This window comes from Monomorium pharaonis, chromosome 6 (genome assembly GCF_013373865.1).
Source record: "Monomorium pharaonis isolate MP-MQ-018 chromosome 6, ASM1337386v2, whole genome shotgun sequence".
In the NCBI taxonomy this organism is placed as follows: domain Eukaryota; kingdom Metazoa; phylum Arthropoda; class Insecta; order Hymenoptera; family Formicidae; genus Monomorium; species Monomorium pharaonis.
Window position 1 is genome coordinate 8,862,453 of NC_050472.1, and position 24,373 is coordinate 8,886,825.

Sequence of the window (24,373 nt, forward strand, 5' to 3'; positions counted from 1 at the left end):
AGAATATTCGTTTTGATTTTGATGCTCTAGTTATAATTCATGAGAATTCATACGCGATTATAATGTCGAAAAATTTGTCAAAAAGAAAAACGGAGAAAGCAGAAAATAATCTGCCAAAAAAATGACACTCATTTCGTCCACATCTGTCAAAAATATCTATTTTGTGTTAAATAACATGCAAAAATTTATTCGTTAATTATATGATGCAAAATTTAATGATTAAATATAAATAAAGCATTATATAATGATATATTATGTTTGTAAACTCAGAAGAAATAATAAATTTCCTATAATTCGTATATTTACTTGCATTTTGCGAGCGATATTTACTAACGTTTTGTGTGTGCTATCGATAAATCAACAAAGTTTTCACGATTAAAATGTAAGGTTACATTTCGCTTTATTTTTTACACATTATCAATCAATTTATAATGTTTAATTAACATTTTAGCGATAATCACTGTATTTCTGTATAATTTATATGCAAATAAACACGCGAGATATGGGGCAAAGTGTTGCAAACACGTAAATTTCAAGTTGCTGCCAAAATTATGGCGCGCCCGAATTTATTATTATTATACACATACATCGGAATTTATTTGTACGTAATATATATATATATATATATATATATATATATATATATAAAGATTTTCATTCATCAGGAGATTCTTTTCTTCCACGGCCGCGGGCAGGTCGACGAATGGACAAAGAGGGGGTTGGGGAAATATTAATTTATGACCAGGACGAAATTATGCGCGCCACTAAATCAGGACCGCTGCTCTTTTGTTCGAAAATTCCGGTCCTGGTCCTGGCGCCTTCAACTGGTAAACCGCCACCACCGTCGAGGAAAGCATCCATCGTGCTTCGCGCGCGCTAGGTCACACGGCACCGCCGCCGCCGCCGTCGCCGCCACCCTCGCTCTCGAGCGAGCCGGCGTTTACCCTGATTTCAGCACCCGCCGGTAATAGACTGTCTCTCTCGGCTGGCTCGGGGGTTAAGACTTCGCGCGAGTGGATGACAGCAGTACCCGGGCAAATCCCGGACTCATTCGTCGTCCGGCGGAACTTTGACGTGCCACTCAGAAGTGGAGGCCACTTCGTCTGAGCGTTCGCGACAATAGGGGTTGGCACGGCAAGAGGGAGGGAAACGATAGGTAGAGCGTAAGAAAAACACGGCGAGAAAAATAGCTTATGTCGAGGGGGGGGGGGTGGGGGACGCCGGGGATCCCCATTTCGGACGCGCATAATTTTTCACGCGTTCCGTAGATCGCTCTTGTAGGAAAAAAAAAAAAGAAAAGGGGAATCCCCTCTCTTCTTTTTCGATTTAGATCCTCTCGTTCGCGCGCTTCGTAGTGACAAACGTGTTATTCCCGACGTGAAATATTCTCTGCGGGCGCGAGAACGCTTCCCGCGAGCGAGGGGGGGGGGGAGGGGGAGGTTGACCGTACTTTCTCCGTTTGATTTTGATGTATTGTTAATAGCGTTAGACGCGGCCACCCTCTATCTGATACGCGTCACCCCGTCCCGCCGCCGCGCTTAGTCCCGCTGTCGCGCGGCGCTATTGCAAGATTTACTAGGTAACGTCGCGTTCGAACGGCGCTGGCATTAACTATTCTAATCTACGTTGTAATTTATTGCCGCGCGGCGATACGTGTCCACGACGTTAACTCCCGGTGAAGTATCAGCGTGTTTACAATGGCGCGCGTGAACCCGGGGAACGTAATCTCGCGCGTCGCATCCCTCGCTCGCGAGAAATTGAGCATAAACTTGAAATAATTATTCCGCTTTCGCGGGTAACCTGAATAAAAGAAGGGAGAGGAGAGAGGGGTCGAGGGCCGTACATTAGGCTGACGGAAGAAATTTGACATCGTGCAAGCGATAAGTCGCTGATTGAGTAACGAGCATTCCTTCCCGTCGGAGATTTCCAATCATTTTATGCAAATCCACAGCCGAACCGATCGCCGGCAGACAAACGCCTTTTAATGGCATCGGTATCGCCATTATCGAATACACAGCGGATCGTTAAGCTCCTTTAGAGCTGTTTGAGTTCGTGTAAATCTAGTAAGTAGGCTGCGGTAAAATGTCACTAGTGGTATAAGCGTTGACTTTGTTGTTCACGGGTTGGCAGAAGTGTGTTAGGAGCGTGCGTGAGAGAGTAGTATTAGTAGTTGAAAAAGAATATGGCGCCAAAGTAAGACCATGAGCTCGCCTTGTAAATTTCAAGCAAATAAAGAAAGTTTAAACCGCAATAAGGAGACGTCATTTAAGTAACAGCATTTTCCAAGAAACGACGACAACCAGCGTTCACAGGAGTGAACGCGGCAGTAAAAGAGCAGCAAAAACATTTGGTCCTTCGAGCCGGATCCTGGGCGACGAGACCGGGATCGAAAGGGCGGCAGGTCTGGTTTCAGACCACAAGGAGCAGCCCGACCTTGGAAGCGAGCGAAGCAAGTGTCCTGGATTGCTGCCAGGGACAATTCAGAGGCGTCATAAATTCGAGTAAGGCAAGCCAGAAAGACGCGGACGAGTACATGTTACCCGGCGTGGTCGAAGCCATTAGACTCGGCGCGCGGGAACGTCCATTTTACCCGGCGTGGTAGAAGCCATTATACTCGGCGCGCGGGAACGTCCATGCTGCCCGGCGCGGTCGAGTACATTATACCTGAGGGACGAATACGTTCGCGCAGACACACGGACGACGCACGGACGACGCCATCACCACGTGCACGCAGTTTGGCGGCAAGAGCAATCCGCTGGTGACAACGCAGAGACGACAACAGCAGCGGAAGTAATCACAAGCGGGCACGAGGGGGAGCAGCAGAGAAAATCCGTGGATGACAACGTGAAGACGACAGCAGTACGAGACGAGCAGACAAGCGTGCGCCTCCTACATAAGCGATAAGTAAAGGACATTGCGAACAATAGCAAATTCAAGGGACAAATTCTTAAATGTAAGGATTTTCAAGTCAGTTATTAGAAGCGTTTTCAAGTCAGTTCGTTATAAGAATTTAATCAGTTCGGTACAAGCATTTTAAGTCAGTTCGTTGTAGCATTTGATGTTAGTTGAATTACGTGGCGCGTGATAAATTAAATAATAAGTATGGAGAATAATCCGGAAATAGCAAAACTGAAACAGAAAAAAAGGATAGCGAAGGCTAGCTTCACGAGAGCAGAGAATTTTTTAAGAACCGTAGAGCCGGACAGGGTTAAGGTAGACGAAGTAAATTTAAGGTTAAAAAAGTTAGAAGAAGCTTGGAAGGCTATTGAGGAAAGTTTAACAGAATTAGCAATTTTTGAAGCATTTAGTGAAGAGCAGGTAGACCAGGAGTTGGTCGAGCAAGAGGAAAGGTATATAGAGTTAAGGTTATTCGGAGAAAGATTAGTGAGAGACCGAGTGAGACCAGCCTTCGCTGAAAATAACCTAAACCAAGCAGTCGATGTATTGGAGAATCAAAGAATACGCAATAATGACAACCAGGTTAAATTACCTAAAATTGAATTGCCAGTGTTTTCCGGAAAATACGAGGATTGGCATTCCTTTTACAATACGTTTCAGTCATTAATACATTCTAACCAGTCTATAAATGAGATTCAAAAATTCCATTATTTAATATCTTCAGTGAAGGGCGAAGCGGCCGAAACTATAGCATCTTTAGAAATATCTGAAGCCAATTATAGAGACGCTTGGTTTAGGTTAAAGGAGCGTTACGACATTGAAAGATTCGCGGTTCAAAATCACATAAAGGCAATATTTGAGCTACCTACGCTAAAAAAGGAAAATAGTATAACTCTGCGCAGCATATTAGACGGTATATTGAAGCACATTCGTGCATTAGCGGCTTTAAAACGACCCACGAGTCAGTGGGATGATTTATTAATTTATGTCATAACGAGTAAATTAGATTACATCACAACAAAGGAATGGGAAAGCCACGTGGATGCTCAACGTCTGCCTACGTTCCAAGAGTTAATTGAATTTTTAACCAAGCGATGTCAGATGTTGGAGGCTGTGGCCAGAAGGAATCCATCCATGCCAAAGGTTGATAATTCACGCTCGGCTAGTCAAGGTAAAGTCACGACCAATCACGCTGCAGTAACGGGCGTTAAATGCGCGCATTGTCAAAGCGATCATCAAATATACCAGTGCCAGGCATTTAAAGAATTGTCGGTTTCAGATCGTTTAAAGCAAGTAAAGGCGTTGAGGCTTTGCTTGAATTGTCTAAAGGGTAAGCACATGGCAAAGGACTGTTACGCGGGTGGCTGTAAGAAATGCGCGAAAAGGCATAGCACTTTGTTACACGAGGTTCGCGAATCTTCAAAGGAGGATAAGACTGAGAAAAATAGTTTATGTGTGACACAGCAAGTTAACCAAGACAAATCAGTTGATACTATAAACGCGTGTTCTCAAGTAGTGGAGTCGGTAGGAGCATATCAGGTATTATTATCTACAGCAATAGTTAAAGTCAAGGACCACACGGGTCATTACAAAGAAGGCAGAGCATTGTTAGATAGTGGCTCTCAATCTAGTTTCATAACGGAAGAATTTGCTAAGGCGTTAAAATTGAAAACCGTTGATGAGAAAGTAATGATAAAAGGGATAAACCAAATCGCGTCAAAGTCAACCAAAACCGTAAATTTAAAAATAGCATCCCGTTTTGGCACGTTCGAAAGAGATTTAAGTTGCATCGTACTTCCTAAAATTACGCAAAATCTACCTACGGTTTCAATAAGCACGACGGCGTTAGAGATACCAAGGAATATTAAGTTAGCGGATCCTAGTTTTAATGTATCAAATAAGATAGATTTATTGATTGGAGCGGAAAGTTTTTGGGAATTAATCTGTATAGGGCAAATAAAGTTAGGCGTAAAGGGCCCCATATTACAAAAATCATTAGTCGGGTGGCTAGTCACGGGACCAATAGGCGAAGTTAAATCTAACAAGCGAGTACAAACCCAATGCAATTTGAGTACAATGGCAGCATTAAATGAGACCATGAATAAGTTTTGGGAAACAGAAAATTATAAGGGAAGTGTAGCGACAAATGACGAGGAGTCATACGTGGAAGGACATTTTTTAGAAACGTATAAGCGTCAACCGGACGGAAGGTTTATTGTTCAATTACCGATCAAAGAAGAAGGGATAGAATTATTAGAAGACTCCCGAAAAGTAGCGTTAAGGCGACTGCTAGCTTTAGAAAGGAAATTTGAAAGGCGTCCAGAATTTAAGACTGAATATGTTAAATTCATGCGCGAATACGCTCAATTAGGTCATATGAAGCGAATAGAGAATCACGATAGCGATAAATTGCGGGTCTTCTTACCACATCACGCCGTGCAAAACGAAGATAGTAAAACCACAAAAACGCGGGTGGTGTTTGATGCGTCTAGTCGATACGCTAAGGGAAGGTCGTTGAACGACGCATTATATAAGGGACCGGTAGTTCAAACGGACTTATTCGAATTAATTGTACGCTTTAGGGCATATAAATATGTTTTGTGCGCGGACATAAAAAAGATGTACAGACAAATCTTGGTGAATAAGGAACAAACGCGTTTACAAAGTATCCTGTGGCGGGAAGAGGTTAATTCAGAGGTGGAGGAATACGAGTTACTGACCTTAACGTACGGGACAAAACCTGCTTCATTTTTAGCAACCAGATGCCTAAAGCAATTAGCGGAATTAGAAAAATCGGATTATCCAAGGGCCGCGGAGATAGTCAACAGAGATTTTTACATGGACGATTTAATAACCGGCGGGAATTCAGAATCCGAGATAAGAGAGCTAAAAGGGGAAGTAACGGAGTTGTTAGCGCGGGGAGGGTTTGAATTACATAAGTGGAATTCGAACATTTTAATAAATAAGCTAAGTCAGACTGAAGATGAGGCTGTGAGTCTAAGCAAGGAGCAGGAATCCAGACTGTTAGGAGTATTGTGGAATCCATGCAAGGATACAATTTATTATAAGGTATCACTAAACGATAACGAAGCACGTGTAACAAAGAGAGCTATGCTGGCACAAATTTGCCGACTATTCGATCCATTAGGACTTGTAGGGCCTGTCATAGTATCAGCTAAATTACTCATGCAAGAATTATGGAGTCTAGGCGTAGATTGGGATGAGTCGGTGCCAATGCACATACAAAAGGCGTGGGAGAAAATAAGGTCACAACTGTGCATGCTTAATAGCTTAAATATAGTTAGAAAGGTAATCTCAGGAGATAAAAACTGTCAAGTAGAAATACATGGATTTTGTGACGCGAGCGAGAAGGCATATGGAGCATGCATATATATACGTGAACAAAACGAACGAGGGGAGGTAACAGTCTCATTGCTATGCGCGAAGTCGCGTGTGGCACCTATCAAGGCGCTATCATTACCGAGGTTAGAGTTGTGTGGAGCCGTGTTGCTGGTAGATTTGATGGAAAAGATAATAAAATGTCTCGACTTAAAGATGCAAAAAAGGTTTTATTGGACTGACTCTTCGATAGTAATGGCATGGCTGGGCTCCCCGGCTAAAAAATGGCAAGTGTTCGTAGCCAACCGTGTTAGCAATATTCATGACAAATCCTCAATTTCTGAGTGGCGACATGTGAGATCCAAAGAAAATCCCGCTGATGTCATATCAAGGGGCACCATGCCCAAGCAATTAATGCAGCTAAAATTGTGGTGGGAAGGACCTCAATGGTTAAAAGAAAATGAAAGTTTATGGCCTAAGGAAAGAGAGGAATTGTCAGCTGAACAGATACCGGAAAGAAAAAGACAAGCGGTGATAGCGTTAGCGAAAATAGACGAAGCATTTATAGAATACCAAAGATTTTCTTCATTTAACAAATTGTTGCGAGCGTTAGCATATGTAATAAGGTTTAGCAGGAATCTAAAGAGTAAAAAGGAAGAACGCGAAAGAGGGCCGATTACGGTTATAGAAGTTAATAAAGCAAAGTTAGCAATAGTCAAATTGACACAAGAAGAAGTGTTCCAAGAAGATTTGAGGGAGTTGAAGAGTGGCAAGATTCACAGAAGATCCAAGTTAGCAGCTTTACATCCTTTCCTGGACAGCCAGGGAATATTAAGAGTAGGAGGAAGATTAAGACACGCTCTGATAGACGAAGAAAGAAAGCACCCTATATTACTGCCAGCAATACATCACGTTACAACATTGATCATAGTGCATCATCACGAGAGACTTTTTCATGCAGGAGCTCAAACGACATTAAACTCAGTACGAGAAGAATTTTGGCCGATCTTTGCGAAGAGCCGAGTAAAAAAGGTGATTCGTAATTGCGTGACATGCCGGAAGGCTAACCCTAAGCCTAGCTGGCAGCTGATGGGCGAGCTGCCGTCAGTTCGAGTCAACATCAACAGACCCTTCTTATGTTCAGGAGTGGATTACTGCGGACCATTTCATGTTCGAGATCGGGTCCGGCGGAATAGCAAAAAATATAAAGCATACGTGGCCATATTTGTATGTATGACTACAAAAGCGGTGCATATTGAACTGGTTGAGGATATGACAACGGAAGCCTTCTTAGGTGCTTTAAAAAGATTTACCGCACGAAGAGGTAAAGTTCAAGAGATATACTCTGACAACGGAACGAACTTCGTTGGGGCCGACCGGGCATTGCAGCAGATCCTGGAAGCAGAAGAATTTAAAAACACGGTACAAGAATTTGCAACAAGCGAAAGAATAGAGTGGCATTTTATTCCACCAAGATCGCCGCACCAAGGAGGTCTATGGGAAGCGGCGGTGCGTTCAATGAAGTTACATTTAAAACGAACGCTAGGTGATGTCTCCCTCACAGTAGGAGAAATGTTCACTGTACTAGCTCAGGTGGAAGCTATATTGAATTCGAGGCCGATAACAGCTTTATCCGAAGATCCGAACGACCTAAGAGCGCTGACCCCAGGTCATTTTTTGATTGGGGAAAGCCCTCAAGCTTATCCTGAAAGGAATTTAGAGGAGGTTCCCGCAAATCGTTTATCCAGATGGCAACATGTGGAAAAAATTCGGCAGCAATTATGGAAACGATGGCAAGGCGAATACCTATCAACCTGTCAGCAAAGAAGTAAGTGGAACTCCGAAAACAGTACCAAGTTTCAGGTAGGACAGTTGGTGATGTTGAAGGAGAGTGAAAGCATGCCGTTGAAATGGACTCTTGCCAGAATTACAGAAGTACATCCAGGGGCGGATAAAATCGTCCGAACGGTTACTGTGCGTACCAGAAAGGGTGTATATAAGAGAGCAATTGTCAACATTTCGCCGATATTTGAGGACTAAACAATGGTAGAATTTGAAAGATTAATGTATTTGTATTTCCGTTTATCTTAATGTAGGTTTTCTTTATTCCTTTATACGTCCTATTTGTGTGTTTGTATCTTTACAAATATTTCTATTTGTCAAGGCGGGCGGCGTGTTTGAGTTCGTGTAAATCTAGTAAGTAGGCTGCGGTAAAATGTCACTAGTGGTATAAGCGTTGACTTTGTTGTTCACGGGTTGGCAGAAGTGTGTTAGGAGCGTGCGTGAGAGAGTAGTATTAGTAGTTGAAAAAGAATATGGCGCCAAAGTAAGACCATGAGCTCGCCTTGTAAATTTCAAGCAAATAAAGAAAGTTTAAACCGCAATAAGGAGACGTCATTTAAGTAACAGCATTTTCCAAGAAACGACGACAACCAGCGTTCACAGGAGTGAACGCGGCAGTAAAAGAGCAGCAAAAACAAGAGCTGTAAAGAAGATTATACGTCATCCAGTTAATCTGGTTAGCGCTAGTATTGCACAGTTTCTCGCCGTCTGCCATGAATTTACATATGTCTTTATGTTATCCCGTTATACGACTCTTTCTTACATAAAATTCCATACATAAAAGATTAGAAACTTTGTTAGGTTTGCCTAATATCTCATAAGGACGTTAAGGTAACGTCGTCCTGAACGAGGCACACTTAAAGAATATCGTCATCGAGCTTGGATGACACCTTTAGAATTAAAATGAGAAACACATTAAGACGTTACCTTCTCTATTTTTATACTGAACATTATATAGATAATATTGAAAAATATAATCTTTTTTGTAGGTTTTATTACTAGTTTCTACTAAGGACTTTATTTTCATTTATCCTTGTGTTTTTAATGATTTTTTCAGTAAGGTTTCCTACATTCAAAATTGGACAACATATTATTTATCTTAGTTAACCATGTTATCGGGCAATTCCTACGATCTAATGTTCATTTTCTGAAGTGAATGTGTGAATGTCGATAGATAATTGAATCCATTCGTATAGAATTTTAAATAATGCAACTAGGTTTTTTTCAATATAAGAAAAATTGAACAGTTTGACCCGATACAAACTAGCAGAAATATCCGGATAAGAATCTGATTACAATTTTGGGTTACATCCCTAGTAGCACAATTTATGGCACAATATTGACCCAATGTATATGTCAATGTCTCGTCAATAATTTGTGCTACTGGGGACGACTAATCAGATTCTGAAAGAGAACTCATTTCAATACAGAACCTACTAACGAAATAAGAGATCAACCTGACTGGGATAGCTGAAGAAAACTTCTAGTCGGAATGTCATGTTTTTGCAATGTCATTAAGAGACATTAAAAGATAAATAGAAATTTAATTTAATTTATATTCCAAATAAATGTCATTGGCACGATGCCTGGTCATTGACTATCTATGGCGCAACTGTTTGTCGATTGTTTTTATCAATGAGTCTCATCCTCGGCGCGGATCGAACATTAAGAACAACTGATTGCACGCTCATCCCCTTCGCCGAGTCTCTTATTGTCGCGCACCCAACTCCCTGTAGTAATGTGTTAAGTCAGGTATTATTCGGTAAAGCCGCATAAATCCCCCTCTGGAATACATTACAGTCGGTTGTAATGCGGTGAAGCGGGAATAATGCGATTTGCATAGAATAATTCCTGGCGCAATATGCACTCGTTCGGGGGGAAGCGGGGGGGGGGAACGTAGTATCGCCCCCCCCCCCTCCCCTCTCCCCACCGTGGAGTTGACTCGCGCGACGATGTTTTTGTTGGCGGCGGAAAAAGACAATCTCCCAGCCCCTGGTTAAGTGGAATCTCCCGCGAAGTGCAAGCGTACATCGTGTAATGCACACTGGGTATAATGTATTCGATGACGCAAGAAGCATGTCGTTCTATGCGAGAATAATTGTCCTACCCCCCTCTCTCTGTCAGCAATATCTTTTATTTATGAGCTCTCCGCGAGTTCGCCGCGTTTCTGTGATCCACCGTTTTTATCCGGCATCGATCCGCCTCGGGATTCCCATACACCCCGTCCACCGAAATTCGCCGCTGCTTCTTCGTGGCGAACGCGAAAATTGTTTGTGAGCTTCAGCATTAAGGGTTTCTTGCTGTTTGCGAGAGGAACAAATTTCTCCCTCCTCGATTCTCTTGGTAAACGTTTAGCATAAATGCATAAAGTCACTAATCCTCGCAACGTCTACTTTAAATAATAAAATCGTAATTTCTTTGGGGAATACCTGTTACGATCACAGCGGTACGTTGCTAATTGCCGTGCTGGAATGAAGTGAAAGAGAAAAGAGGGATTTTATTTGGCAATTTTTCGCGAAAAAACAGAATCCTCCTTGTTGTCGTTTATCATTATTGTAATCCTCCTCGTCGCGTCAATTCCCCAAAAAGATTGCACGCGCGCGCTAACTGGATAATGTTACGCGTTTATTGTTACAGGGCAGCCAAAAAAACATTAAAATGAATATTAATGATACTCGTTATCCGCGGCGAAGTGATACGCTGGCGGGGCATACCCCCGTGAAAATTTCATGTATTCGAAAATAGCAGCGATTGTCGAAAATCGTGTTACCAGGAGTAATCGAAATACGATACTCCGCGGAATAATAAAGCAAAAGCAATTACGCAAACATCAAATGTACATAATGAATGCATCGACGACCGGTCACTGTCGGCCACGCGTTATTACTATACACGGTATGTTGTTTTTTTTTTTCCTCCCCCTCCGAAAAATCGTGGAATTTTTGCGATATTAATCGTTGCCCAATCGCGTCCGGATAATTTCGTAACGGACGTCAAAATGCTTCCGTATATATTCCGCCGTATTGAGCAACGCGCGCGTTGCAATCGGCAGTATTATATTTGCACGGCACGTTCCTACAATTTACTCGTCACTTCACGGCTCGCGACCGTCCGTGCACGAACAGCGAGGAAATTTTGTTACACGTTGTGTATGTTTAATTACACGCGCCGCTTAAATACATGACACTTTATTTTAATACTCAACACCGTCTGATTTTGGAAATTCATTTTTTACCCGATGTAAACGTCAACATTGGCACATCGATTAATGAACCGACAATTTTGGTGAATTTTGCGAGTGATAAGCAAAGCTTCGGGTAAAATAACGAGGGCGATACTTCAGTTTCTAAAAGTGGAAACTGCTGAAAAATTATTGAGGTATAAAATCGGCAATGTCATTCGTTTATTTCGAATTTGCTGTCCGTGTATTATGATCAATGTTGCGATCTCTTAAATAACTTTAATTTATTTAGGGCCGGTTGTTCCAACTTCTTGGTAAATTTATCTACTAGGTAAGCATGTGTTTATCTTCATTTCTTCTCTTAAATAAATAAAGACGAACATATATATTTATCTGATAGGTAAGTTTACCAAGAAGTTGGAACAACCGACTCTTAGATATAAAAATAAGATAAATTATATGTGTATTTTAGATAAGATTAAGGTAATTTAATTTTTTATTTAATTTACTAGATAAAGGATAAAATTATACCTATAGCGTTTTATTTTAAAATAATTTTAAGATTAATTCAGAAATTTTTCGTTTGAGTTTATAAACAGTTTGAAAGGATGAAACTACCCTTTACAGACAAAAATATTTTTGCCTTCTCTCGATATATCTCATAAATTAAACAAAATATCGAAAAATGTTTTATACAAGAGTTTTACAGCATAAATACCTCTATTTAACTTTAAGTTATTTATTTTTTGAAAAAAAAATTGTTTTAAACTTTTTTTTAATAAGTAGCATAGTTAAATAGAAATATTGATGCTGCAAAACTTTCGTATAAGACATCTTTTAATATTTTGTTTAATTTACGACATACATCGAGAAAAGGCAAAAACCTTCAACTTTTGAATGGTTTATAAGCCGAAACAAAAAATTTCTAAATTCATGTATTTATTTCATTAAAATCAGAATTTTCGGGTTCGCGGGGTTCTCTTATAAGTTCCTTGTCCCTAAAAATTTTTGAGTTTATAGTTCTGAACCAATTTTCATATTGCCCTATTATTTTCTGTGCGATCTACGATTATCAAATTTAAAAAAGTTTACTGTTAAATATTAACTTGGAAGTTAAAGTTAAGGACAATACTTCATATTTGTTGTTGCTTACATTAATTTAGATAATATGTGAAAAAATATAACATTTCAAAAATCTAAAATAAAAATGATAATAATATATACATTCTAATAATTTAAATAAAAGATAAGAAAAAAACAATTTCTTCATCCAGATAATCATCCAGATTTTGTATAGATAAAGGCAAAACACACTGATTGTAATGTTAATTCACGTCAATGTAATCACATTTGCGAAAATTGTTGTTATCAGGAATTATTTGTAATCGTGAGTTATACTTTGCATACAACAAACTGTGACATCTTTGCAATAGCGAGGCGAGAATTCCAAGCCAATAACTCGGCTGTAATTGAGAAATTAGTCCGACGGAATAGCGCGAAATAGGCCAGGCGGGTGGTTTATGCGCGCACCAGGATACCGGGTAGATGGACCTTCCGCTCCTTTCTCTGGAAGGAGCCAAGAGGAAGCTTCTAGATGGGCCAGTAATTTATCCTATATCACGTCAATTTGAATTACAAATTTGTCGAGACTGTTATTTTGCAGCAGCAGAATGATACGGTCGTACACATTTACGTCCGTGCGGACATGTAAGACATATAAAAAAAATGCACAAACCGACAAAAGTAAAAAAATATTGTCACCTTCGACGAATTTAAACAGCCGACAATCACCAAAATATAATTCAAAAAATTGTATGAGTTTGTAAAAAAAACTTTTTTTAAATTATATTGAAGACAAGATAGATAAAAACGATATCGCAAGCTGATTTTTACCAGCACATCAGATTTCCGAAATTATTAAAGTTTAATGTGCAAAAAATTTTTCTGTGAATTTGTATAATTTAAATTTTTTGTAAAAAAGTTTTAAAGTTGTAAAGTTTGTAGAAAACGTTGTTTAAAAGTTTTGATTAGATATTATGAATGCATTATTTATCTCTTATAAAATATTTCTTTTATTTCAATATCTTACTTTTTAATTGTGTGTTATAAGGTTTTGACTAAAATAACAAATTTTCTATTTATAATAATGATGAAGTCATTTATATTTATTTATATATTTATATATATTTATATAAATATATTTATTTATAGTTTGTTTAACTATCTAATTAATAATATACATATATTAATAATATACACAGAATAATTTATCGTAACAGGTTTTGTTAAAAAAATATGTGTACAATAATAATATAAATATATTAATACATATACACATTTCATTTATTTAATATATTTATATTACATTTATTATACAATTTGTATATACATATACATATATCATAGATTATATGTATAATATAATTTTATGCAATTTATACATATTTAGCAAAATTTATTATGATAAATTACACTGTATGCATTGATAATTACAAATTATAAGTAAGTATATATAATTTTATCGTATAATTTTATAAGCGGAAATTTGTAATATTAATAAAATTCTATATTTAACTTCTTGATAACGTGGTTAAAAAGTATTTGAAAGTAATAAAGGTATACTGAAATATAAAAAAAACATTTTATAAAAAATAAACTATATGTATATTATAATATATAATACTTATGATACATTTTGATCAAAATTTTAAGATAACAAATCTTGTTTATAAAAATATCGCAAAGAATGTATTTTTTGCACATTAAACATTAATTATTTCGAAAATCCGGCGTGCTAATAAAATTTTATTTGCGGCATTATTTTCAGCATCGAAAACTCTGTAAAAAACAAGTCTATATAATTTTGATTAACGTTATTAATGCGCGTTGAGCGCATTTTGCTTTAAAAAAAAAGAATTAACTCGAGGTTTAAGACATAATTGTCAAAATAAGAGATTTTATGCAATATAGTTTAATCGTCGGTAAACAGCGCACTCGTCGCGCGAAATTAAGTCCGAGCATCAAAAACCGGGACGCAAGTGCGGCCATAAGAGATTTACATAGCAAAGTCAGCCGTATTACCATGCCGCGATATTTCCGTAGACTGCGTGCGTGTTGTCGCATAGGGTGACGCTGATATTTACATTGCTATTAACATCCAGCGGGTATAGTGTCGCGGTGTCCACTTCTGCTGACGTAACAGCGCGAACGCTCGTTAATTCGATGCTAACAGCTGCGGGTAGGTAGGCGTTTTGCATCGCGATGCTCCCCCGCGGTTTTAAATGTTTTTTTTTTCCCCCTCCCCCGTTGCAAGTTGCGGTCGTTGTAAAGTCGAAATACGTAAAAGCTATTACTCGTAATTCGTGGCGTTGGAAATTTTTTTTTTTTTTGTAATACGGTCGGTTTGCTGCGTTCTCTCGGTAGCGTTTATTTTTTCCATTTTTCGTAATAATTTCTGTTCGACGATTTTGTACGTTTTTGAAACGAAATGAGAAAACGAAGCGACACCACCGCAATATCGCGTGGCGATCATAATTGCCGATATTATTATTGGCGCGCAAGCTTAAACAAAGTAAAGTAGAATATTACATCATTCATTGATCACGGCATTTTGATATCCAAGCGGGAGCGTATCGTCCGGGATGCTCCCCATAAATTCATAACTTTTTCACAAAGGGTGCTTTTAACTCCCGCGCGTAATTGAATTAGTCGCGTAATTAATTTCGGAGTTCAGCAAACGCCCTGATAACTATCCGAAAAATATGAGGATAGTTTTCATTGAACGTACATACAAGGGAGAAAATAACGGCGGTAGTAAGGGGACCAGAGGCGACCAGAGGTGTGGGGGGGGGGGGAGGCGCGTTCAACGCGAATTGTCACGTACGCGTGTTGGCACTTATCCCCCTATTTACCCGCAGTTATAACGACATAATTGTCATTACATGTAACAGTCGCGCGACCATTAGGGTCCGCATGCCGCAATCGAAACGCACATTTGCTTGTTGCGTATCATGCGCATAGGTCGAGGTGCAAATGTATTCGCAACGACGTAACTTAATCTCATCTCTGGCAAATCAATTTATAATTTAGCATGCGACGTAGTCACGTTGATTAAAACAGGGAACAATTGTGACGTTTCGCGATGTGCAATTCTGTGCCCTTGCTTCTGTCCCCTTTGCTTGAAAAGAAGGGACCGATTGAAGGCTTTCCTACAAAAGCCAAACAAGTTCAAAAAGTTATAGCGATTCGCTTCGATTGCAGTGCACCAGTGCGCACTGGTGCACATTAAAGCCGCTAATCTAACCTAAGTGTAAAAATGACATATCACATGTCATATATCTTTACGTTGTTTTGTGTAAGACAGCTTGTGCATCAGTGCGCACTAGTGAATCCAATCGAATTTGCTATTAAATTTTCACGAAATAAAAACTTTTATAAATGTGTACTCTTATAAATTTTTTTAATGTGATTATATTTCTTCTCCAGACATATAATAGATGTAAGAACAAAGTTGTAGGCTTCAATTAATAATATTTTAATAATTTTAAATACCTAAAGAAAAAAAAAGCTCAGCTTGTAAGGTTTTTTTGTAAGGATTTATATTTATTACTCATTTATCTCATAAAATATTTTATATTTACCTTTTTATACAATTAGTAACCCAGGTAGCACATGTTTGTTTTATAAACGTTTTCTAAATGTATTCAATATTTTATAAACGTTAAGCACTAATAAAAAAACGTCTCAACGAAAACCATAGTTTCAAAAACATATTTTTCACTTTTCTACAGATAGGATAAAAATTAACTTTTTAATTTAAAATTATATATATATATATATATATATATATATATTATCTGTGAAAAAATAAATTTTTCACAGCTAAAGGAAAAAAATGAATTTTAACAGTTTCTTAAACGTTTTTGGAATGGACATTTTTACCAATTGGAAACGTTTCCAAGAGTCAGTTATGATACGTTTCGAAGAAACATTTGTGAAACGTTTTTGAAACGAGTATGTGCTACTTGGGAATGACAAAAGGTGAAAAAGAAAATATTATTTAAACTATAAAGCAATTTTTTCATTTTTTATTTACAACACTCTTACAGGTTACTCTTAACAAAAGTATTATTTTATATTTTTTTGTATAAACATGGCATGTTTTTCTGTATATACCTATAATAGATTATACAAACAAAAATTTAGACTTTAGGATTAATATTTTAAGGAATCCACAGAAAATGAACCTGTGAACACGTAGTATAGAATTTTCGAAATGAATAAGAAGTATTTTTAGTACCACTATTTATTAGCGAAATATTGGTTTAACATTGGCATGTATTGGGGATGCTATGAGCCAATGAATTGTATTACTAGATAGTCAATTATTTTCTAGATTTCTATTACCTTTTTTGAGAAAAACAATTTCAATTGAAATTTATTACAAACATTCATATTACTTTAAACTTTTTAAATTCTTGCTGAAAATTTTATATTTGCTAATAATATTATACACACACACATATATATATATATAAAATTAAAAAAAAATATATATATATAATTATTTAAAAAAATATATATATATATGTAAAATATGATGAGTAATAAAATTGTAATCCTGAGAGAAGTCAATAAAGATTACACAACATAATATTGTATTTATAAAACCTAGTTATATTTCTAATTTTCTGTTTAATTCTTGCCGTAATAATATTGTTTACAATGTGACTACTTATAGATTTAGCCCTATGCCTCATTTAGCACTATACCCCAAATAAACTTGTTAAAATAGACTTGTTTTAGAAAATAGACATAGGAAACCCTTCAATTAAATTACCTAAGATAGAGTCGATTTTTGTTTCCAAAATATACCTTCCTTCCCTTCCGTTTCTTATCCACCGAGGAAAATATCAAATAATTATAATTAAAATTTAATAGGGACCTCCCTCTTTCAGAATTTGAGAAGACCTGATGGGCGGTCTTTGTCAAAACATAATAAGCGTGCCGCATTACGGTGTAACCGGGGATATTAAAAAAGATATTAAAAGTATAATGTTTCCGTACCTCCCAGACAAATTTCCATATACAGGAGTGTTGTACAGGTACCGTAGTGTGCAGGTACCCTGACGGTAATGCTTACCGGTGTTTAATTCGCCGGCATAATGACGGTGTGATGATTGCTATTGCCATTAATAATTTCATGACAACGGGTCCCGCCCGAATACCGCCTTGATTTGTCGAGCGTTCACGGGCGGTGGCACGAGAACAAGGTCCGCTAAATTTACATGATAAAAGAGAAAGAGACAGGGAGAGAGGGAGAGAGAGAGAGTGTGTGTGTGTGTGTGTGTCAGAGTTTAATATTTTCGATTAATCGTTAAATAAAAAATTAATTAATAATAATATATCTTTAATTAAATATACGTGCGACAATTAATTTCGCAGTGCCGGCGAAATTATTTATTGAGAGCTTAAATATTTCCAGTCGACACAATGATTGTGAAATATTATACAGCGCGGCACCAAACGCATCAAGAGTGAATAACGAAAAATTGTGCGGACCGCGCTGCAATTAATATACCGTGCAAGCGGACGGATTGTATCGGCATAATAGTCCGTGATTTTTGTTGATGCGTGGGACGATCGCAATACGGTAACGGTAACACTTTGAATTTCGCGCAAAAATGCAGGTTCGCTCGGATAAAAATTTATTAGCCGCGCCATGGAAAAATTTTAATTGTTGGATATATTTAAGATTTATTACCACATAAAATATATGCGCGCCCGACCGGGCGGCTTTTATGTGAGGGGAGGAGGACGCACGTTGCCTAATAATGAGCTATCAATTTGTTCGCGATGCTACGAGAAGGGAGAACCGCAAAGACAAAAGGAAGCCGCGCGATTCATTAATCAAAGATAACGAATGCGCTTTAAAGCAACTTTTAATTTTCTCGGGCTCAATCCGAGAAGGGCCGAACGGAGAGATCCGGAAAGAGAAACATGCGGTGCTTCCGTATACACAGGTTCGGTATGAACGTATTAAAAAGAGTCCTTCTTTTTCCGTATTAATTATCACCGGTATAAGGTATCTCCCATTGTGCATACTTCGCGTGCACTCGATATAATTACGCACTTGTAAAACGTAATTCGCGATACTCCGCGTCGCGTCAGTCGGTGGAAAGTCCTTCGGAATCTAATATTAAATTTTCAGTCTCGCTATGCCGCTGAACGCGAGCGTGTAGATTAATCAAAAGTTTGGTGCGCGCGCGCGCGCGCGCGCGCATCGGAGTCTACGCTAATATTTTAGTAATGAAATATCGCCGATATTTTCTCGGGAATTTGTGAACATTATACGCTCAATTCTCATCGCGCGAGCCACGTCAAACGCGATGGCGTTTCCCGTGTACATTTCCAATGTACACGAGCACTTGACCACGGGTCCTCGATCGCGCGTTAGTGCACTTGCGAAACGGAATGATATCACGTGACGTGGAGCTCCCGACAGTCAATACACGTCCTACATTTTTGCCCGGTAATCTATATAATCGTCCGATTCGACAATAATTTAGCGCAACCGTCGGAATTTTATTAACGAAACGGGAAAGGAGATGCTGCATAAGTTATAGTCCATAAAATCTTGCTCCCATTTCTCTCCTGCTCTCACTCTTTTTTTTTTATCCGATCGTCAATTCCTCGCGGGAGAGTCGCCGTCCGTCGTTTCCTCTCTTATTAACTAAGACGTTCCCCGTAATGCCTTCATCTAATTTATAAGAGCGCGCGTACGAGAGATTATATTTTACAAGATTATCTCGCGCGTATTCTTCCATTAATGTGCAAAAGCTCTCTCTCTCTCTCCCTCCCTTCGCAAAACTAATTTACAAGATACCAAGCCGTATTAAAAGTAACTTGGGTATCTTCGCTACCTCAAAGCGAAGACGCTTCTCCTTTACGCGAGTTTCCGAGAAAGTGCCATCGCTTCAAAAATTTCATCTAATTACGCGGCGCCTGTTTTATTTCGTCTGTGTTTTATCGCCGTATTTACATTCTGCGAGAGTGCCGAGGGAAACTAATTCGCAAAACTAATTAACGAATCCCCCACCTGCAATCTCAACAGCATTTCTGCAATAACGCAATATTGTTGTAATGCTAATAATATATATGTATATATACATCTTCTCTCTCTCTCTCTCTCCCTCGCTCTCTCTGCTTCGCCGGTGTATTGCTTTACAGGCGTAATCCTCATGTTAATAATAACGGTATCGCTCCTTATCGTTGTCCATTATCGCCAACAACGGTTATGCCGTTGTACGGGTAATATACGTACTTTAGTGCGCGCGGGAGATATTCGCACTAGAGAGAGAGACGTCTTGGTGTAATGAGATATGGGCGCGTATCGATCGCTCGGAAAATCGAAACGTTGCTAAGACAGTTACCTAAGCGGAGCGTATAGCGAGCGCGCGATTATGTATCTTTCTGATAAAGTACATAGTCGAGGTATAACGTGCTGTCTCGTTTGCCTAAGAAAATATTCAGGATCGAAAGAAACTTTGCTAACTGTAACGGCTTCGGCACGCTCGAATAAGAGTGCGGTTTTCTTTCTTTTTTTTCTTCTCTCTCTCTCTCTCTCTCTCTCTCTCTCTCTTTCTCTTTTTAACGAACGCAGCAGTGAGAGATCCTAGACAACGTGGGAGGAAAGTTAACGAGGTTTATCGTGGACGGAGAGCCTGTCGCGCGGCAAGAAATATTCTCTTTGCACGGGCCGCAGGAGCACCTCATATATTTTAGGCGTTTCGTGTTAGCCCCATTCAAGCGGCGGCGGCGGCAGTTGCGTTCGTATTGGAATCATTCTCGCGGAGAGCTATAAACCGCATTATATCGTACATTATACAACAGCTGTCTATTGGCACTCTCTCGTAAATTGCCGTGCCGTTCCGTGATCGGAATTTCGGATCAGAACTCAATCATCCCGCAACACATCAGGAGCACACATTTTCCGCAGTTGTATACATTGCCTTAGAAAAAAATTGCTTCGCTCCTCTTTCAAGCTCCTTCGGCAGCTCTCTGTCTTCTATCTTCCGTACAATTACAAAAAAGTTCGTATCAAGTAAATCGTTATGTAGATCATTCACTGACAGAGTCTCGTTGTTCTAATTGGAAATCTGATTCAACCAATATGTCTATGCAAAATAAAACAAATCAGAAATTTTATCAGAATCATCAGATAGTAAAGTCTATTAAACATTCCAGATATAAAAAATCTCGAGTCCTTACAACCAGAAATTTTGCTTGATTTTACTGAAACACACTCATATAATATATGTCTTGTTGTTGTAATTAAGTCATTTTTTAAATTATATTTCTTTACGTGTAAATTATGGCTTTTAGAGAAGAGTTTCCGAATGTGTGTCACTTACAAGTTATTTCTCTAATATATTTTCTAATTAGTTTTATACGCAAATGAACGTTGGAAATGGTAGCGTGATGCTTCAGATACACAATTTAAAAAAAAACGGTTTAACTGAAATATTTAGCTGTATGGATATAAATTTAAAAATAAATTTGTTAGATGCAAATAATTATGATGGACGTTCAAGCATGATGAGCAGTGTAGCAAAAAGTTTTGACATTCTAGCAATCAACCTGAGTGTTCTACATAAATATTTTGATGGTCCAACAGAATTATTTTTAGTTAAATTTTAAATACGTCTGCAAAATCGTTTCCATGTATAAGAATGTCAAAACTGATTTAAATTTATTTTTGCAATTAACATTATTATTCATTAGGCTTTGAAATTTAGATTTAAAGGTCTAACCTTTTAAAGCCTTGAATATTCACATTTTTATTTTTAAATCTTTACTTTTTAAATACAAGTTCTTTAAATAATTCAATTTGATAAAAAATATTTTCTTTTAATTTGGATTAATACGCAAATAGAAATTGGAGATGAAAAATATAGACCAAAATATAACTCGTTTTTAATAATTGAAAAAGTAGCTTGTAAACGTTCTTGAATCATTTATAGTTTTGGGGCATACTAATTCAGAAAATAAAGTTAAAGATACTATTTTTTACTTATTATTATTTACATTAATACACACAGATAACTTGATAATATTAAAATAATTTGATAATACTAGCAATAAGATAACACATAATTTGAAAAAATAACACTTTATTTTTCACGTGTAAAGATGAAGATATAATATATATTTTAATAATAAGAACGTTTTTCGTCTAAATAATTTAATATAAATAACAACCCTAACACCTGATCAACGAGGTACGATTGCAGCAACTAATACACATTTAGCAATTCTTCTAAATTGTAAATGATAAGAAGGGAACAGCTTTTTACGGTCAGTAGATAATGAAATTTTAACTGTATTGCAAACTCCGTGCTGTAATCGACGATTCCGTTTCGCAGATGGTAATCTAGCGTGCCGGAAGGCAACCTGCGAAATAGAAAGAGAGAGAGACAGAGAGGGATAAAGAGGAAGAGAGGGAGAGAGAGAGAGAGAGAGAGACAGCGAAATCACCGGCGCCGACGGAAGTCGTATTCAGCGTCAGGTCGTTACCTTCAATTTCAGAGATTAGATCCGACGATGAGCGAGACGCGACCCAACCCGATGCGACACGTGCGAACGCAGACTGACAGACAATCGTACGGCCCGAGCGGCGATCTACGTTTCGGAATCCGAACCGTAAAATACGATGGGCGTATAAGCGTGCGATGACAGAGGGCCGACGAAACACGGGGCAAACGAGGGAATTTCGCGAGGCGCGCTTACGAGCCGGCTCTGAATCCGATCCGATAAAGAGCCCGGGGCAAACGTTCCTTTGATGCAGTTCCTGAAGAGGTTTTCATGTGCAGACCAAGAGAGACGAGGGCGATAGAGGGAGGGGGGGGGGAGGCAGGAGGCAAGAGCGAAAGGGAATGCATCGCGCGCACTGACGTATGTGTGCCTATGATGCAGGGATATACGTTGGTTGGCGGCTGCCGGGATGAACACGGTGGTCAATGGCACGGTAGTAATCTCGGCTTTTCGCATCGCGATGCCAGGATTCGTAATGAGAAACTTGGCAGGCGGTAACTGGACCAGCGCGTCGGCAATTAAACCACTCTCAATTTGCATGTGTACCGGCGCGCTTCTTCTTCGCATTCTTCTCTCTCTCTCTCTCTCTCTCTCTTACTCGTCCTCATTCATTTCCATCAATCTTGTAAGGTGAGTCTCAGTCTCGCGTCTCGCCTATCCAAAAGCGAGGAAGATAATTCATGCTCGAAAGAGTCGGAGTAATCTCTCCTCCCTGATGAATACGAACCGTCCGCAAAAAGCGAAGGCTAGTTCCGGGATCGCCGGTCCAGGTCGTTTTAAACGCGCGACCCGGCGCTTCCGCAGTCTCAATTTACACCTTCGCCTAATTGTCGAACCCCGCCAATGTCCCCCGTGCCCCGGATCGTGACTCTTCACACCCCCCTTTCGCCCCCGAACTCCGGGACGAACGGGAGAGAGGGCGTCGAACGTGCGCCGCGGTCCGGAGTCTCCCCGATTGCTTTTCTCGCGTAACGTTATGATACGCTCGACCGCTTAAGAATTTCTCCCGCGTAAGAAGCAAACTACGGGACGCGAGACCCCAGTTCTCGTAAGTCAATTACGCCAGATAAAAAACCGCTCCGCAATCTTGCCCGCCGTCCTTTTTCCACTGTTTCGCACCGCCGCGCCACCTAACGAAGTTTCCCACCTCGCGAGCATGCCGCGTCCCCCCCCCACCCCCCGCCCTTGTGCGTAGATTTATTCCGTCGTCGTCGTCGTCGTCGACGTCGCCCGCGCCCTTATCTCTCGTCTCTCGCGCCTGGACGCTGTCACGCGACCGAGGGCAGCCAACTTTTCCATTTCTCAGCGAAAGTTCACAGCGGCGGCGGCGGCGGCGTCTCGGTTATCGTCGACGATCTGTCCGGCCGCACACGCGAAACAAGCCAATTCTATTCGCACGCGAGGATCTGATAACGATATCCGGAATTCACGGCCATTTGTCAAAGCGACAAGCACTTCACCCTCCCCTACCCCCGCGCACATCCATCAAAGACATTTTTAATTAGCTTTGACTCGCTTCGTCAATAGAGAGATTTGCGGATCTTACCCTACATTCATCAAAAACGGTATTAAGTGGAAGTGACGTTTAAATACGGAGCGATTGTAAGATTGATGTAAAATTTAGAAAAGATAAGATTCCGTGAATTCCGCGAACTCATGGTTAACGTGAGTAATTGTTAATCCGGGCGAAGATGTCCTCGCGAGTATAATAAACCGGATCATTTCATTGGGAAGAAAGAACGCGAAGTCTCGCGAGTCTCTTTAGACCCCCTGTCCGCAGCTCGGGCAGGACAGGAGGGTCGACAATCGCGTCTGCGAATAATTGTCGCGGCCCGATTGACAGGTCGAATGGTGGTTACAGCGGACAAAGGGATGAAGATAAACTCGTCAAGAAACGCGACGTTGGCGACGCGAAGCGCGAAGCAATACGAGAAACACACGCACACACACACACACATACATTTTATCCCTCGCTTTCGTGTCATTAAATGCAACGAAGATCAGCTTTCGAGCTTATCGGGAATTAAGCGGTTTAAACGCGTCCGTTCCAAGCGAGTGTTGAACCCGAACGAGCGACTCTTGAAAATCCAGATCCTTTGTAAGACACGTCGTGAAAACGATAGAATGCCGCGTCTCTCTTGGCCCGCACCCTTCTCCAACTTGCTCGTATTGCCCTCTCAACACGGGGACCGCCGTTCCTTCTCTCGCCGTTTCCTCCCTCGCTGCCCTTGTTCTTCCTCTCCTTCATTTCCTTTTTTTTTTTTTTCTTCGCGCCACCTCGGCTGTGGCGCGTTGATATAGACATTTCTACAGCGCTCCGGCCGGTACTCCAACAACGGCATCTCGTCCCTCTCTCTCTCTCTTTCTTTGCAGACGTGGTCGCATTAATTCGCACAATTGAGGAAACTGCGGGCGAGATCTCTTCCCCGCGCGCGCCAACTTAATTACGCGGCTTATGCTCGTCGTTTACTTCGGGGATTGCGCGTTCGCGGATCGAAAGCTTTTTCTCGCGTTTGCTAT

At 39.7% G+C, this 24,373-nt stretch overlaps 2 protein-coding genes across 5 annotated transcripts in view; one reads left to right on the plus strand and one right to left on the minus strand.

Annotated features, from left to right (window-relative positions):
• LOC105839462 (neuroligin-4, X-linked) overlaps positions 1-24,373 on the minus strand; it is a 391,763-nt gene that overhangs the window by 272,783 nt on the left and 94,607 nt on the right. The window lies entirely within an intron of this gene.
• On the plus strand, positions 2,016-8,621 carry LOC118645955. Its single transcript, XM_036288010.1, has 2 exons — positions 2,016-4,069; positions 4,178-8,621. The coding sequence occupies exons 1-2, from the start codon at positions 3,103-3,105 to the stop codon at positions 8,275-8,277; spliced, it is 5,067 nt and encodes a 1,688-aa protein (XP_036143903.1). The 5' UTR covers positions 2,016-3,102; the 3' UTR covers positions 8,278-8,621.